Source organism: Natrix helvetica (assembly GCF_964273705.1).
Source record: "Natrix helvetica genome assembly, chromosome: 3".
In the NCBI taxonomy this organism is placed as follows: Eukaryota; Metazoa; Chordata; class Lepidosauria; order Squamata; family Natricidae; genus Natrix; species Natrix helvetica.
The window spans coordinates 156,825,671-156,843,236 of NC_138549.1; the positions used below are offsets into that span (position 1 = coordinate 156,825,671).

General features: G+C 39.0%; 1 protein-coding gene across 2 annotated transcripts in view; it reads right to left on the reverse strand.

The window, feature by feature from the left end:
• The window catches only part of ATP9A (ATPase phospholipid transporting 9A (putative)), a 102,532-nt gene that overhangs the window by 29,453 nt on the left and 55,513 nt on the right, over positions 1-17,566 (reverse strand). For both annotated transcript variants that reach the window (XM_081946371.1, XM_081946370.1), the window contains exons 15-18: positions 14,646-14,807; positions 8,879-8,971; positions 7,713-7,796; positions 5,186-5,356 (exon numbers count right to left, since the gene is read on the reverse strand). In XM_081946371.1, coding sequence (XP_081802497.1) covers positions 5,186-5,356; positions 7,713-7,796; positions 8,879-8,971; positions 14,646-14,807 — 510 coding nt within the window. The remainder of the gene's footprint in view (positions 1-5,185; positions 5,357-7,712; positions 7,797-8,878; positions 8,972-14,645; positions 14,808-17,566) is intronic.

Genomic DNA, 17,566 nt, shown 5'->3' on the forward strand with positions numbered 1-17,566 from the left:
ACAAAGAGCCAGTATAATGCAATGGTTTGCTTTGGACCAGACTCCCTGGAGACTCAGATTCAAGATCCCACTCAACCACACAGCTCACTATAGGGATCACTTTTTCTCAAGTCAGCTTACAAGGCTGAGGTTCTGGGGATAATATTAGAAGAAGCTCGTATTTAATTCACATTCAACTCTAAAAGAAAGCAGATTGCATTCAATGTAGTAAATAAATAATGGTAAATAATAAAAAGGCACTTAATAAACGTTTAGCTTGTAGGAAAGTTAACACATGCATTATATTTTAGAAATGTGGCATAGTGGTTAAGACCAGGATTCCGGAGATTCAGGTTTGTCTATTTTCAGCTATGGAAAATCATGGGGGGAAAACATTCTCTCTCAGATCAACCTACCTCACACCATTACTGTTGTGGGGAAAACACAGAAGAGGAAATACGAAGTATGCTGCCTTGGGGTCCTGGAGGAAAGCTATATAAATCTAACAAATCAATCAATCAAGTTAGTTAAGATGACCCTATAAAAATACATAAATCTCCCTTGTATCAGAGATTGATGACTTCCTGTGATTTCATGGACATACCCATTTGTTTTTCTTGGCACTAGGGTAGGAGACCATTAGGAAAATTGGAGAAGACCCATCCTCTCTGATGTATCATAGTTTTTTCCAACTATCCAACATCTAGGCACTGTAAAAATAAATGGATGGAACTTGCACCTTTATTCCAAGTAGATTAGAATGTGAGTCTCTGTCTTCTGGATATGAGAGTTGGACAAACTAAGGACAAGTACAAATCTGAAAGTAAGTCCCATGATAAAAGTATATAGCTTCTACTATCTCAAGGGCTTCATCACACTTTGCAAGGTAAGAGCATTTGGTTAGGGACCAGTAGGGTGGAGGGATTAAGTGGTGAAATACTATCCATAAGACTCTCTCAGCATCAATTTGGTGGGGTCAAGTTGAGTCTGGACAGGATTTTAATTAAAATATAATTGAAATCCTACACTAAGCAGACATTTAGGCACGATGGTCTCAATGGTCTTTTCAAATCCCATGATTCTTTGAAGTTTTATATAAATGCAATTGACAAAAGCAATTTTAGCAATTGCGTATTTGAAATAAATTACATGGAATTTTTAAGTAACTGTTAAAAAGCCTTTATATATCATACTGGGATCTAAGAGATACATTTCGCAAAAACATGAGTCAACCTTGACCATTTTTGGAGATGGAAGCTGCAGCTAAGACAAATGGCACCAATGATGCAGTAATGGATGTTCTATAAAGGCAGCTTTAAACTGCTCCATGTGACAGCTGTCTCAGTGCAACAAGTTGTTTGTGTGTAGAAGATGTGAACAGAAAGGTCTGTGGTGACATGGAGAAAATTGCCACATCCACACAATGAGTCATTGTACATCATGAGAAGACAGTAACCATGTGGACAACTTCATAGAGATATGAAGCAACCAAAATATCTGTGCAAGTCTCTAATTAAACTTTTTAATAGCCAGTGGAATCAAACAAAATTCGCCTGCTTCGCATATTGCACAATGTGACAATATTGTTCTTCCTGTTGTTGGGAAATACATCTTATGGATTGGGCACTAGTGATATGGTATATAATCATGTAACCTGTCATAAATCGTACTATACGTTTTGAAGAATTCCTTGTGTGTCCAATCACACTTGGCTTTTGAATTGCTAGGTTGGAAGAAGCTGTGACAAGTAACGGGAGCTCACTCTGTTACGCATCACTAGGGATTCAAACCGCCAAACTGCCGACCTTTTGATCAACAAGCTCAGAATCTTAACCACCGAGCCACCATTATTTTAATTAGTGAGCACCTAAATGGCCATCTGAATGAAAGCAGGTAATTGAACAATTTAATTTAAAAAAGAATTATATTCTATTTTGTATTATCAGTTGTAAATGGCAAATTTATCTTTGATACTTATGATGATTCCATAGTATATTGCAATGTTTTTCAACCTGCTTCACACTGCTTGAAGTGTGGACTTCCACTCCCAGAATTCCCCAGCCAACTTGAAAGAACACTCATGTACCACCGGATGCCAAGTTTGATTCAAGCAGTCATGCCTTTTCCTGAGATTTCTAGTCTATCATGGGATATGAGAATTCACACTGGAAGAATTATGATTGATATGGGAAGGAATTGAACACTTTCAAGAGGCAAAGCCAAGAGTTTGGGGAGCATTTCTGAGTAGCACAAGCATGGCCTTGGGTATTTCTCTACAACTTGGATATCCATTCTCCCTTTTTTCACAAAAGTTCAGGTCTTGGCCTTCATAAAAAATGGTAAAATAAGAATAAACTTCATGCTGCCATTCTTTCCAAAAATGTTCCTTCAGATAGGAATCCAAAATCCCATATATTTCAGACAAGCATTCTATATATCAGACATGGCTTCATGTTAGCCAGTAGGAAACACAATTCAGTACTTTATACTATATACACAATGAAATTTGTACAAGATAATCCAGTTTGCTTGGTAATGCTGACAATAATGAAATCAGATGAACTACACATTATTTATTTATTTATTTATTATTCATACTTCTAGACCGCCCCCTCTCCCAAAAGGGACTCGGGGCGGTGTACAGTCCATGCAAAATATATCAAAATACAATAAAAATTGAATATGTACAGTTGGAATGGAGGAGGTTAAAAATGGAATTAAAAGAACTGTACAAAGCAATATATATATAAATATAGGATTTTGAACCCCTAAAACACACACAATAAGTTAAAAACAATACCCCTAAAATAACCAGTTAATACATTTGCCAGGAGGGACAGTTTTTACTCAGGATGAGACAGGAATCTTAGTTATAAGCTGATTTAAAAGGCTTGCTTTCCTGACATGGGAAAATGCTAGCTATGGTGTGGTTCCTAACCCATAAAAAAAAAAAATCAAGAGAAGTGCTCTACTACCGATCTCCGCTCCTTCCGCAAGAAACTCAAGACCCACCTGTTCCAATTAGCTGGCCCGGCCCAATTGTAGTCTTAATTTTCAATCCTCCTGGCCGGCATTTTAAATTTTAAGGGGTTGTCCTTTTAACCTGTTTTAATTTTTATTATCACTGTACAGACTCTATATTTAATTTGTTTTTTAAAAAGGGGTATTTAATTTGGTTATTGTATATACGGTTTTTAGCTTTTGTCTGTACACCCACTGCTCCGAGTCCCCTCAGGGAGAGGGGGCGGTCTATAAATTCTAAATAAAGTAAAGTAAAGTAAAGTAAAGTGGTGGACTCCAACTCTCAGCCATTCTTGGAATCCACACAGCAGGAGGGTACTCATATGAACAATGTCCACTATAAAAGTATACGGAAGGTAAATGTCTTTCAGTTTGAGCTTGATTCTTTTTAAACTTCACAAAACATCCTTGTATTTTTCTTGTCTTGCTATTGCTTTCTTCTGAGATATTCTTTATTCTAACCTTCAGACAATCTTTTCTGGAAGTCTCCCATTCAGATATTAATTACTCTGACCAAGGTTAGGTTTCAAAAATCAGCCAAGGTCGGCTAGGTGCTGCCATCTAGCTGGTGATATAAAGGATATTTATTTATTTATTAATCAATAGATAAATAAAATTCATTCCCTTGGAAGTTGTATTGGGCTGTCAATCTCTCTGCCTTTAGAAATATCTGGCTCTGAGATCACATTCTTAATGGAACTGATGACAGTTTCAGCTGCTGTTTGGTTATTTTAAACAGGTTATATTATATTATATATTTACATTATTTTTATTTGCCTGACAGCAGCCCTGAATCTTGTCTGACTACCCTGGAAAAGTTTGCAACAGGAAAGTCAAATAAGCAGCAGCATCCAGAGACATGGGAAGTCTTTGTAGTTCCACCTTGTCAAATCCCTGAATTTGCTGCTTACAAGCAGAATAGAATATAATTTCAGTGGAACATTCTGCTCAGAGAATTTATTTTGTTAAGTGAAGGGGAAACGCTGTCCTTCTACTAAAGATTGTACTAATATCAAACCAGAATTCTGAGATGTCGCTCTGTAAAACAATGTAGGTACTTAATTGATGTAGGTAGTCCTCGACTTACAATCGCAACAGAGTCCAGAATTATGGTTGTGAGTCTTTCTATGGATATTAAGCAAAGCCATTGTCTACAAAAGGGCATTTTTTGTTGGAAACCAAATGTAAATGCTGGTTTCTGGCAAAAGAAAAGAAAAGAAAGAAAGACAGTTGTGATCATATGACTGTGGGATGCTGTAAACAGTCACAAATGGGGGCCAGTTGCTGAATGCCCAAAATGCAACCGATGTGACTGTGTGGGTAGTTTCAGCTGCAGGGGTGGGTTCTGGCCGGCTTTACCACTGGTTTGCTCATGTGCGCACTGGATGCTCTGCATACACATGCGCAGTTCAATTAAAATTGCTCTGCGCATGAGCAGAACTTGAAAACAAGATGGCGCTGCCACCTACGACAACCGGAGAAGTGGCTCGTGGATGTGGCAGGACTGGGTCGCTACCGGTTCCAGCAACCCAGGTTGCCATAACCACTACCGGTTTGGCCGAACCGGTAGGAACCCACCTCAGGTCAGCGGTCAGAACTTTGAATACAGTTGAATACAGGGAGACAGGATAGCATTGTTCCAGTACCTCAGGGGTTGCCACAAAGAAGAGGGAGTCAAACTATTCTCCAAGGCACCTGAGGGTAGAACAAGAAGCAATGGGTGGAAACTAATCAAGGAGAGAAGCAACTTAGAACTGAGGAGAAACTTCCTGGCAGTTAGAACAATTAATCAGTGGAACAGAAATTGCCTCCAGAAGTTGTGAATGCCCCAACACTGGAAGTCTTTAAGAAGATGTTGCATAGCCATTTGTCTGAAACGGTATAGGGTTTCTTGCCTAGGCAGGGGGTTGGACTAGAAGGCCTCCAAGGTCCCTTCCAACTCTACTATTGTATTATTATTGTATTATTGTATTTTTTTGGTTCTGTCGTAACATTGAATGATTGCTAAGTGACTGGTTAAGGACTACCTGTAGTGCTTTAAACACTGACAGCATTATTAAGGTGCTCCTAATGATGTGGAAATCATCCATTTCTTCTCATTTATTCAGCCATGGACTAATAGACTGGGGTGGGGTGGGGGGAAGACCAGTAAATCTTACACTTTTGATCTCTGATTCAATCATACCTTAATGCCAGCATTTTTCAGAGTTTCCAAAGTTGGCCTGACATCCACCTGTAGTTGATCTTCTACTCCAGTCAGGCAGAGCAGCTCCATCTCCATCTCCAGGCTCTCAATCACTGTAGCTACCTTCAGGGAGCGGTCGTGGACACTTAATTTTGCTTGGACATAGCGGGCCTAAGGAAGATCATGAGAGAAACATCCCTTTGCTACTTGTTCATTCACTAAGTGCTTGGCTCACATCAGAACAAAGAACCACGGATAAGGAAAAGCAGGCAAAATTTTCCCAAGAACCAGCAGCTACACCCCCACCTCTATTTTTTTTAAATAATTTTATTGGTTTTTGGAATTTTTTTTGGGGGGGGGGAAAGGGCAGGTGGATATACAAAATATATATAGAGGCCCCCACCTCTATTTTTAAAGCAGCCACATTGCACTACTCGGTGTTGGCAGCAAAAAGCTAAAATTCAACAGTATAATTTTTGGTCTCCTTTTTTAACCACCAAGACATAAAAATCAGGTGCATTAAGCCTTTTCAGGAGCTATTTTCTTGTCTTTCTTCACGGGACCAACAAAACTAAAAGCTTGCATACAGAGAGATGAAAAAATTCGGATCAACCCTTCCCACCATATCACTCTATCACCACGATGCCCCCTGGTGGCTCAGAGAGGACAGAGAAGATTAAATATAATGCAGCTTCAGCAGGGGAAAAAGTATCCCTCCCATTTAAAAAAACTGGGCAATTACTATTTTAAAACAACAACATCTAGGTGTGGAAGCAAATATATTCCTTCACTTGTAATTGCCAGCACATTTATAGGGTAGGGAAGAAGAGGAAAAGAGCAGGAAACATATGGGTTGGGTACCCCCCCATCTGTGTGTGTGTGTGTGTGTGTGTGTGTGTGTGTGTGTGTGTGTTCCCCTCCCCTCTAAAGCCAGATGGGAAGAGACTGGCCCACATTTCAAGAATCTTTATCTGTGAGAAGAACATGGGAGAATGGTGAGTCAACTGGCTGGCGTCCACAAGTTTGATGTGGCCCTTGAGCTGCCAGCTGGCTGCCACTGATACACTAGGAGCACATCCAGAGCAGCCCTCAAATCATAAGTCATTTTTATTTTAGCCTTTGTCCTTCAACATCCTGGAATAAATTATATAGTATTATCAAAGGTGGTGCAGCAGAAGACAATGCAAGATGTTCTTCCCCAATAGGTGCCTGCTATGCCATGCAGCAACATGTATTCTGGCTGTCTATCTAGAATTGGTTGGAATGATATGGATTCCTTTCCCCTTGTCATGCAAGATAGAATAGAATAGAATAAAAGTAGAGCAGAGCAGAGCAGAATAGGTTTATTGGCCAAATGTGATTGGACACACAAGGTATTTTTCTCCAGTGCATAAACTGTCCAGTGTACATATAGTGTACAAACAATAAAGTAATGTAATCATAAGATATCTGGAGGAAAAGGTAGTAGAAAAGATGAGAAGGATAATAGTAATACAGCCATACTACATGAGTAAATATCCTTAAATCTTCTTATGAAATATTTGTGCCTTCTGTTTGTCCTATATCCTTCTTTCATATGTGTGTTATAAAGTATTTTGCACTACTCACTTAGCCAGACCAGTTAAAGAACTAGAGACTGCATTTGCACAGCATGCCTAAATAGACTATTAACATTGGTTAGGTGTTTTGGTGGTTTAGTAAGTGTGTGGTGCAAATCCAGCTCACTGGGTTAGTTTATTTGTGCTTTGTGTACCTAAAACATAGGTTAACTTAGCAACCAAGTTAAGCGTATTGTGTTAATGTAAGCCATCTTAGTTATTCTACAATTGATGCCTTCCATGTGGATAGACTTTCTCCCAGAATTCTTGGCAATGGCTGTCCTATTCTGGAGGGCATCAAATATAGAAAAAAACTACTCACAATTTTTTAAAGGTAAGGAACAGTTTGTGAGATTGGAATCCTAGAAAGCCACATCCAAAGAAAACGATAAGATGCAAGTGGTATATATATTTATGCAGCCAACTCACTCATCTATTTTCCAAAACTGTTCTAAAGTTAGCCCTTCTAGTCTGGAAGTTGCCAACGCATCATGGACTATGGCCAATTCCATCTTTGCCAAGAAAAGGAAACAGCAAACATAGCAGTTTACAGTTTAACCTACCGTATTTTTCGGAGTATAAGACGCACCAGTGTATAAGATACACCAAGATTTCAAAAAAAGTTTTTGTCTTCCCTGGCCCCCAGGAGCACTCTGCAGGCTTCAGCAGGGCTGGGGGAAGGCAAAAACACCTTCGTTTTTGAAAAAAAAACTCATGTTCTTCGCAAAAATGGGATGTGGGACGGGGATTTGGGAGGCCAAAAGTGGCTGTATTTGGTGTATAAGATGCACCAACATTTCCCCACTCTGTTAAGGGGAAAAAGTTGTATCTTATACTCCAAAAAATATGGTATTTAAGCACTGCCCTGCTTATTCCAGACACAAATGGAACATTCATTTTGAATTTTATTTCATATTTAATTTTCTTACCTCAAAATCTTGATATTGCTCCTCAGACAGGGATTTCTTTGCTACTACAAGAACTCTTAATCCTTCTCTTGCCATGTTACCACACTATAAAGGGATACAGAAACATTCTTGTAAGATAATCTGCCATGGGAAATAAGTACTAGCACAATAATTATCCCTGTTCTTTTCAGAGAGCAGAATTTTAAAATTCCTAAATTATGGAATTGCACCATAATATTAATACTATAGTTTTGTTGACCAAGTAATAAAATTGAAACTGAGGTTTTAAAAGTCAGCTTCAAAATAATGGTTACAGTTTTATATCAAGGGCTAGCAATCAACCCCAAAACCTTGCAAGACTTTGACTATTTTACCTTAAAATGTTAATTGATTTTTGGTTGAGGTGAAATCACAAATGAAATCTGTTTTTTTTTTAAATGTAAAAACTTGGCTGAGTTTTCTAGAATCGCTTGTGATCTAGCAGCCTTCTAAAAATTCAGCAAAAATATAATTAAATTCCAGCTTAATCTTGGAGAATAATCACGCTATTACCAGATGCACTGATGCCATGGATGCTCAAGTGTTTTACATAGTGTTTCAATCTTAGATTTCTCCCATGCAGGGCCATGTAATATATTTTACTTCATTTTTTTCTGGGATAGCTAAATGATGGGGACTTCCAAACATTTCAGATTTTGCGTGGAATTACTAATGCATTGATAAGTTGCAAAGACGATTCTAATAAGGATGCTCTATATAAGCAAGTTGCAGGAAATATATCTGCAGATTCAAAATCTGTATATGCATCTCACCCCTATGTACACACATTGCCCTTCTTTTACTTTTCTTTACCATACCTATAACTAGAACATACATCCTATCTATCCTCTCCTCTCTTCTCCTCTTCCCCCCCTCTTCCCTCTGCTCTCCTCTCCTGTTTGCAGATGGTCTTGTCTTGCCTTCATATGACTTGGTTATTACTCCCACTACCCTAAAGAAGCCAAGCAGGCTAATGATGGAAGTTGTAGTACAACAGATAGAGAGGTTGCTATGTAAGGAAAGACTGAGATTTGTCATCAGAAGCATTCAAAGCATTCTCTGAATTTAATCAGGAATTCTTGCCCTAATGGGAATTTCATATTTCAAATGTAAAATTAAGTCATAGCATAGAGAATGCTGTTCTGTACCTCTTCCTCCAGCCAGTCATTGTACTGAACAATGCCTGCCATAACCACATCCGCCCCTTTCATGTAGAATGTTATTTCTCCTGTAGATTCATCCTGAAAGAGACAGAAAACAGGGAAGAGGAAAGAAATGAGATGACAAAAGGGGGGGAAAAACTCAGGCGCCCTGTTTTAGTACAGATACTAAAGATGCAGATATCTATTCACAAAATATACAATACATCAATTTAATATCATTGTGTGTTATTCTAAAAATGCCTAACTTGAAGAACCATAAATCAGCAAAAGGAAAATTGATGTCTCCAAAGAACATAAGGTAAACATATGTGCTAGTTGTTCCTGACTCTAGGAGGCAGTGCTCATCTCTGTTTCAGAGCCAAAGAGCCAGCGCTGTCCAAAGACATCTCTGTGGTCATGTGGCCGACATGACTAAACGCCAAAGGCACATGGAACACTGTTACCTTTCCACCAAAGGTGGTTCCTATTTTTTCTACTTACATTTTTACGTGCTTTCAAACTGCTAGGCTGGCAGAAGCTGGGACAAGTAATGGGAGCTCACTCCGTTACACGGCACTAGGAATTCGAACCGCTGAACTGCCGACCTTTCTGATCGACAAGCTCAGCGTCTTAGCCACTGAACTATCACTCAGTAATATAAGGTAGCACAATTCAGAAGAAGAAAAAAATGCAATGTTCAAAACGTGGCTTTAAAAGGGTCAAAACACCAAAGAAAAGTTCTGTGTCATTGCAAAAACAACAACATGGAATCTTAGCAAGCGAAAGTTAGAAGAATGTACAACAGCTTTCTACTGTGAATTGCTGTCTTCTTCCCTCCTCTTATTAAAAAAAAAAGACCATTGTACCATCATTTTATTTTTTAAAAAGAAGGGTCATTGGGGAAAGGTTCTTATTCTTCCCTGCCTGCAAAGTATATAATGGTCCTTCTTTTGATCACACCATCATGCAACTATTTTTTTTAGAAAAATAGGTGTGCATATCTCATTTATGTACCATCTTGTTTGTTCCTTAATATCTACATCTATTTGGTCCGGATATTATCAGTTTCTAAGATACGTTCAGCCTGAAAAACAGTTAATTAAATTGTAACTTTCTTCCATTATTTACAAGGCTGTCATATAGAAGATGAAATAAGTTTTCTTTTTCTCCAAAGGGTATGTCCTAGAGTAACAGGTTAAGATTACAGGATACAGGATTTGTTCTAAATGCTGGAATTTTCTGTTTATATAAGGTGTCTGGCAGCAGAAGAGATAATTTTGCAAGTAGAAAAGCTTTTATTGAAGATTTTTGAAGATTAGCAGCTTATGAAGAATGGTATACTATGAACTTCTAATATTATTGGGGAGTGGACTTTGAACTCCTTACTAATTCAGTGGTCTAAAAGCTAATGCTAACAATCAAACAAAATAATAAATCTGTGTGCGCCCACTAATAATTTATACTTGAAGCAAGTGCTCCAATGACTGAATGCCCCACCATAAAACAAACTCCAAACTTTCCACCTGCACAATTAGCATATTAAGGAAATCAATTCTACCCTAGCCTTTTGCTTGACCTGGTAATTTTCTGTGTCTGAACAAAATAAACAGCATTTGACGATGCACGTTCTATCAAGAAGGTAGAATGGATTGATTTTCTCATCTTCTGTTTCTGTTCTATTTAATGACAGGTTTTACTGGCTGAAGTCCCAGGCTGAGGTCAGGTTCCCACTGTTCTGCATGGAAAAAGGTCACTGCTTTTTCCTCATTGCAGCCATTCTCTTGCAAAGGATAAAACATTACACTAACTCACATTTAGGTTTAAAATACACACGTGTACATTATCTTTTTGTTTTCAAACAAAAAAATCCATTTGAAATTGGTGAGTATTAAATTACAGGACAAAGGCTGCAATCTTATACTCACCTAACTGGAATTAAGTACACCGAATCCAAAGGGAATATTGAGAAAGATTTATTACTTGGTCTGTAAATAAGGAATATGTATACTAATCAGATTCTGTAGACCAGGGGTGTCCAAACATGGCAACTTTAAGACTTGTGGACTTCAACTCCCAGAATTCCCCAGCCAGCAGAGCTGAGCTGGCTGGGGAATTCTGGGAGTTGAAGTCCACAAGTCTTAAAGTTGCCATGTTTGGACACATCTGCTGTAGACTCTGCTTTTGAACACAAGTTCTACAGCTGGACTGATCTTGTTTTCTTTCTCCCTCTCCTAAAATGATTTTCAGCCAGAAACACATTTTCCTTCTAAAATCACTGGGATTCCCCCAGAGCCATTTTGGAGCAGTGATTAAGATGTTAGATAAGAGCTGAAGACCCATTTCAAATCCATCCTTATCCGTGGAAGCTGACCGCCAGTCAGCCAGATGAAAAAAACAAACCCAGTGAAGTTAATAGAAAAGGCTTGATGCAAATCCGGGAAGATTATAGTAGCTCAATAACATAAACAAAGTGGAAAGAGGATAAGCAGCCCAAAAAAGTTCTGGAAATCTCTAAAAGGCCATAGAAGCTAGAATGGGACAAAGTGCCAAGAATCTTTACAACCTCAAAAACCTCTGCTCACAATTAAATAATATTGTAATCATGGTTCCATAATTTTGAGAAAATGCAGGAGGCACATAGTGTACATTTTCAGGCTTAATCAAAAACAAAAAATCTTCCTGCCAAAACCAAGGAGGAAAAAATGAGAAAATCCTGGTCATGACTGAATATCTGATAGGACCCATCTACTTTGCATTATTGCCCTGTCCATTATTCCCCCCAAATGGTAGATGCAGTGCCTAGGTTCTCTTTGACTGTTGGAAAGAAAAGAAATTAAATTTGATGTTGAGATTTGGGCTTGTAGACATGGGAATGGTTCACCTCTCAATAGCATGTGATCTATACAGAGACCAAATACAAACTTTCTCTCCTCCATAGAGGAGTAGAAAGTAGAGTAGACCTACTAAAGAATGAGAATGATTTCCTTCCTCAGATGAAGAACGAGTTAAGTGTTCTGACTTAGGCTTCCCCCAAAAAGCACGAGGCAGAGTCCTAGTCCTGATAAAACCCCTTTTATTAAACAAATGTGAATTCCTCTCATTCACATTCAGCAAGGCCTGGCAAACAGTCTTTCAAAGGAATATTTATGACTACAGACCTTATCTATCTTGGATAGCTGCCATGTAAATATTTTCCAAATGAGGTGCTATGCAAGGAAAGACTGGGCACAGAGTCTCTGAGATTCACGGACAGATCTTCACACTCCTAAAATGAATCTAACGACCAACTAAACAAATTGTTTCCTGCAAAAGCCCACTCCCCTTTCACTCCTCTTTTATTTCTATGGGAGAGGCCAATCACCTTCCACCTGTGACTTTACTTCCAAGCCTACCCTGATTTCTGAGTTGTTCTTTTTTTCTGGCAGCTCTGCGCATGCGCACACTGGGAACAGGTTCTAGCTGTTCCTCTGCCTCACTGCTGTCTAGTTCTGGAGGCAGCTGATCACTGCCAGACGGCCTCAGCCCTGTCTTTTCCTCTGACACAGAGCTCTCGTCTGAGCCTTCCCCAGCCTCCAGGACTGGCCCATGCTACTCCCCAACCTCCTCACTGTCTGACTCCGCTGCCAGCTCTACTGGCCGCTGGTGGGCCACAAGACTAAGGGGACTTCCCTCTCTTCTCCTGCTTGATTTTTCTATTTTTTTAACCATTTATATGAGCTCGGTCAACAATCTTCTTTAGCACTGTAATATCTTGAGGCTGGAAACCAACACAAAGATAAACATCATAACCTTATTTATTCCAGTGGCTTTTACATATGGCAGTGGCACATTATTTGTCATCTTTGACAAAAGGACGTGTGACAATGGAGTCATGTGTCAATGCAAACTTCCAATTTCAAATCCAAGGGTGCCAGGAAAAAAAACCCATGTTAAAATATTTCCAACACAAATTAAGATCAATGTTTGTGCATTACATGTTTAAAATGTTGAGATATGTTTTAATAACTTTTTAATAGGAAACTAACAAGAAAGTCCACTTCCTGCAGCGCAGAACTAGTTTTAAGAGCGTTTAGATCTTTTGTCCAATATAAATATCATATCAACTATCTCCTTGCATTAGTCATTTCCTCTCACCAAGTTCAGTAGGAGGTTAGCACATTCCCATGATATGGCACGATTACAAGTATAAATCTGCAGAAAGATTTGCCAGTTGTATTGTTTCTCAACCACATCTTTTTCCACCATAGTCTGATTTTGGGCCAAGGTTCAAAGACCTTCCCCTCCCACCCCCAACTCCCACTTGACACATGACAATAGCAGTTTCTGAGTTGCAAAAAAAACCCAACCACCCCATTCTCCATTCCAACTGCTCAGAAGAAGAGAGACTGGAAAGTTTTTGTGGTTGAACAAACAGCTACCTCCCTACAAATAAGAGGCAGCAACTGTCTTATTTGCCTAGCTTGTTGGCTATAACAGGATCCCTGGAATCAGATACTATGAAAGCGAACAAATCTTTAACAGCCCCCTATTAAGAAGAAGATGCTACAAAACTCAAGGAGATGGGAGATTGCTAATTGTTTTACCATTTGCAAGGCAGCTAGAGAATCTAGAAAAGGTATTTGGGCTTTTTTTTTTAACTCGGCCACAAAGATTACAAGTAAAGCAAATACGATCCAACAGCTTATTACTAACAATGTTTTTGTATGTGAGACTTACAAATCCTTTCTCCTTTCTATTTTTACATATCACATACATCAACATGTTATCTCTCAGTATTTTCATCTCTTAAACAAAAAACTGTCCCAATTTATGCATGCATATGAAGGAAATACATCGTAGTTATGATTTGGATAATAGGAAGTGGGAAGTATAGGAAAATGAAGATTCAGAAATATCAGCCTCTCTGAACCTTCTCTATAAGCTGGGAGTTTTCTTATGGCAGAAATAAAAAAAAACCAATGGGCATTTTCCCCAATGCTGGAAGACCCAAGAAGAATTGGTTAACTTGGAAATAATTTTAATCTAATTCAAGAGGATGGAGTTGGAAGGTAGATCAGATTCTTACAATGGGTCTCTAGAAAATTTGCACTACTTTTGGAGATAAATTTGACTCCTAATTGATTATCAAGAACAGCAGTTTTAACCTGAGGAAATGAAAGTAGCTTGGAAAAACATATATATATGCATATTCTGTTCAAAACATTTTAGTATTAAAAATCCAGAGAAGTGTTATAGCAATTATTCCCATTATGCGGACCACAATTCCATCAACAGTTTGTGAAGAGTGCTATATAAACCAGGGATTAGGAAAAAGGATGGCTCTACATATTATGGCATGTGTAACACACTTGTCCATATGTTAATCCTAAATTTAAAACAAAAAAATAAAAGAGATATTGAATCATTTACAGGTAATTACATATTTTGCACCAGGCTTTATAAAATATCCTAAGAAATAAATAATAATAACAATACATCTGGAGCAGCACTTAAATACTACTGGCATTGACAAAATCTCCATCAGTCAATTGCAAAAGGCAACTTTACTTGGAACAGCTTATATCCTGTGACAATAGCATTAATATAACTAAGTAGTCTGCCTATCCCAGACCCTTGGGAAGGACTTGATAGGTGGTTAAAAATGCCAAATCCAGTCTAAATATTTGGCTGACTGTATAACCAACCAACCACAATAATAAATGGGTTCCTAAAACCCTGAAATCTCACCCCGATTTACAGAGAATTCTTCTCCCCATGTGCTTATCCATCTTACCCGAACAATAATCCCCATTCGTTTACTTTCATACGTGAAGGGGAAAATCTGGAGGATGGTATAGTTTAGAATGTGGCCACCAGGAGTCCTCAGCTGCACAGAAGCTTGGTCCCTTCCAACCAGTGTCAAGCCAACACTTTCTGTCCATTGCACCAAGGCCACCTAAGCACAAGAGAAGTCACAGGTCAGATAGACTGCTGAGCTAGTGGGTTCAGAGGTCAAGCGAATGCAACAGGAGGGAGGAGGGAAACAGGCAAAGAGAAGAAGAAAGTGATTTGATTGTTAACTGTACCATTTCCTCTCTTGGATTCCTCAGCCTTTGCCGTGGCTAGAAGCGCCTTTCTAGTTTGATAACACCTGGGACTCGCAGACGTGGTTTGTATGGTTGGGGTTGGGATAGGACAGCAATTGAGAGAATGACCTGTCCATGAGGCTCTTGCTCTCCTTTCATCCCATCCTACTAGAACAGTGTTTCTCAACCTTGACCACCATCAAAATGTGTGAAGCCAAGTATGCTGACTGTAGAATTCTGGGATTTGAAGTCCACGTTTCTTGAAGTGGCCAAGGTTGAGAAATACTGCTCAGAATCTCAAAGGTAAATGACTGAGCACCTTCAGCATCCTGAAAGGTACACTGAAATAAGAGTAAAATAAACAGTGAATTAGCTTTTGTCCCAATGCTTTCCATTAGTTACATACAGTACAATCCCTGGGAGGTTAAATAATTTTTCTCTGGATAAATTTTTAAAAGTTCCTAATGTTTTCTAACTACCAATATTGTTTTTTGTTGTTGCCAAACTTTTTTTAAAAAAAAATCTTTTTCCCCCCAAGATGAAGAAAGGAAAAGGAAAATACTCTTGCCTTAAGGCCAACTATGTTGCTAGGACAGGAGAAAATATAGAAAATATTTAGAAAATAACAATGTATTTATGAATACAATGATTATTGAGCGTGAGGATCAATTTATCTTCCACTCTGAGTTCCAATGAATTACGCTGAAAGTAACATCCTTTGCATCACTTTGCCCAAATATTATCTAATAAGATATGGAATAGAAGATTAATTTCAGGATATACTCCCATCAATGAAGGTTCCTAGGCTGCAGCCATTATTAGCTTCCCATATAGCATGTGTGTCAAGCTTGCCACGTCACTTTGCTGTCACGTGATGTTTTCCCATGTGCGGAGCTGGGGTGGGCATGGCCTGCACATGACGCATCCAGCCCACAGGCTGCCAGTTTGACATCCCTGTCATATAGCAAGCTTTTCTTGCTTCTTGTGCTTTAGCAATGTTATTTGACATATAACCATTCATTTAGTGGTCATTTGAAGTTACAGGGCACTGAAAAAAAAAGTGACTTAAGGCTGTTGCAACATCCAATGGTCACATGATAAAAATGCAAACACTTGGCAACTGGCATGCATTTATGAGGGTTGCAGTGTCCTGATGTCATGTGTTCACCTTTAGTGACCTTCGGACAAGCAAGAGCCACGGTGGCACAGTGGTTAGAGTGCAGTACTGCAGGCTACTTCTACTGATCACCGTCTGCCAGCAGTTTGGCAGTTCAAATCTCACCAGGCTCAAGATTGACTCAGCCTTCCATCCTTCTGAGGTTGGCAAAATGAGGACCCAGATTGTTGGGGGCAATAGGCTGCCTTTGTAAACCGCTTAGAGAGGGCTGCAAAAGCACTGTGAAGCGGTATATAAGTCTAAGTGCTATTGCTAAAATCAATGGGTAAGCCAGATTTGCTTAACAACCATGTTACTAACTTAATAACTGCTGTGATTCACTTAACAACTGTAGCAAGAAAGATTGTAAAATCGGGCAAAACCTATTTAACAACTGTCTGGCTTAGCAATGGAAATTTTGGACTCAATTTTGGTAGTAAGTTGAGGACTACTTCTATGTAAATTGCACAAAAAAGCTGCAACCAAAAAGAAAATGCACCAGTGATTGCTTCTTCCTCAGGGATGCCAGTTTTCAAGGCGCTCAATAATTTCTCATTAATTTCTACTCTTTTTTCTCCCCCTTTCACATTTTTAGTCAGCATTTTTCCACTCGTGAGAGTATAGTTGTCATTGGGGTGAACTGGAGGTGGGGGAATGTCTCACCTTTTAAAAAATTGAGCACATTAAAGCATTTCCCTTGATGGTATCTGCCTTTTCTGTCAATCGTATTGCTTTGGCTACCTACCTATATTCAAAATATGAGTTTTCTGTGAGTGAGTGACAGTCATCATGGAAGGGTGCTGCTGGGTGAGGAGGAACTTAATAAAATTATTTGAGAAAGATGAGATTAAGCTTTTCGAATAAAGGATTTTTATGAAGGGATTTCTACCATATGCAAGAAAAAGTGGTAAGCCAAAAATCCAGCCCTTGTGGTCGAATGGTTTGGGTTGACCAACCTCTCTCCTCCTTTGCCCTCAAACTGAAAAAAGAGGGCACAGCTGGTATGGGGTTTAATGTGATATTTACATATGTTATTCCAGGCATGAAGTGATGTGTTGTTAAAATGGTATTCTTAGCTGATGGATTAGTGAATCCAGATCTAATAAAAGGGAAAGGCACGTGGCTTTTAGAAGAGGAGTAGCCAATTAACAATCTGGCATTGGTTTGTGTTAAACCACAGCCTGCATTAAACTGAAAACTGCCTCTCTGACGGCTGTTGCTTGCTTGCTTAGTTCTCATTTCATCTGTGCACCTGTAAACACTTCTCTTAAAAACACAAAAGATCTCCAACGATAAGGGCAATTCCTAGGATTACCGCAGGGTAAATCTGCCGATTACCGCAGCATAAGATGGCAGTTGAGCAGTGATATGTTTTGGGGCTGAATGGCCATGGTTTAGTTTGATTTTGTTCTGACGTTTCACCCGAAACGTTGTGGCTGGCCTCTTCAGAAGCACATTGAGAGGTACACCACA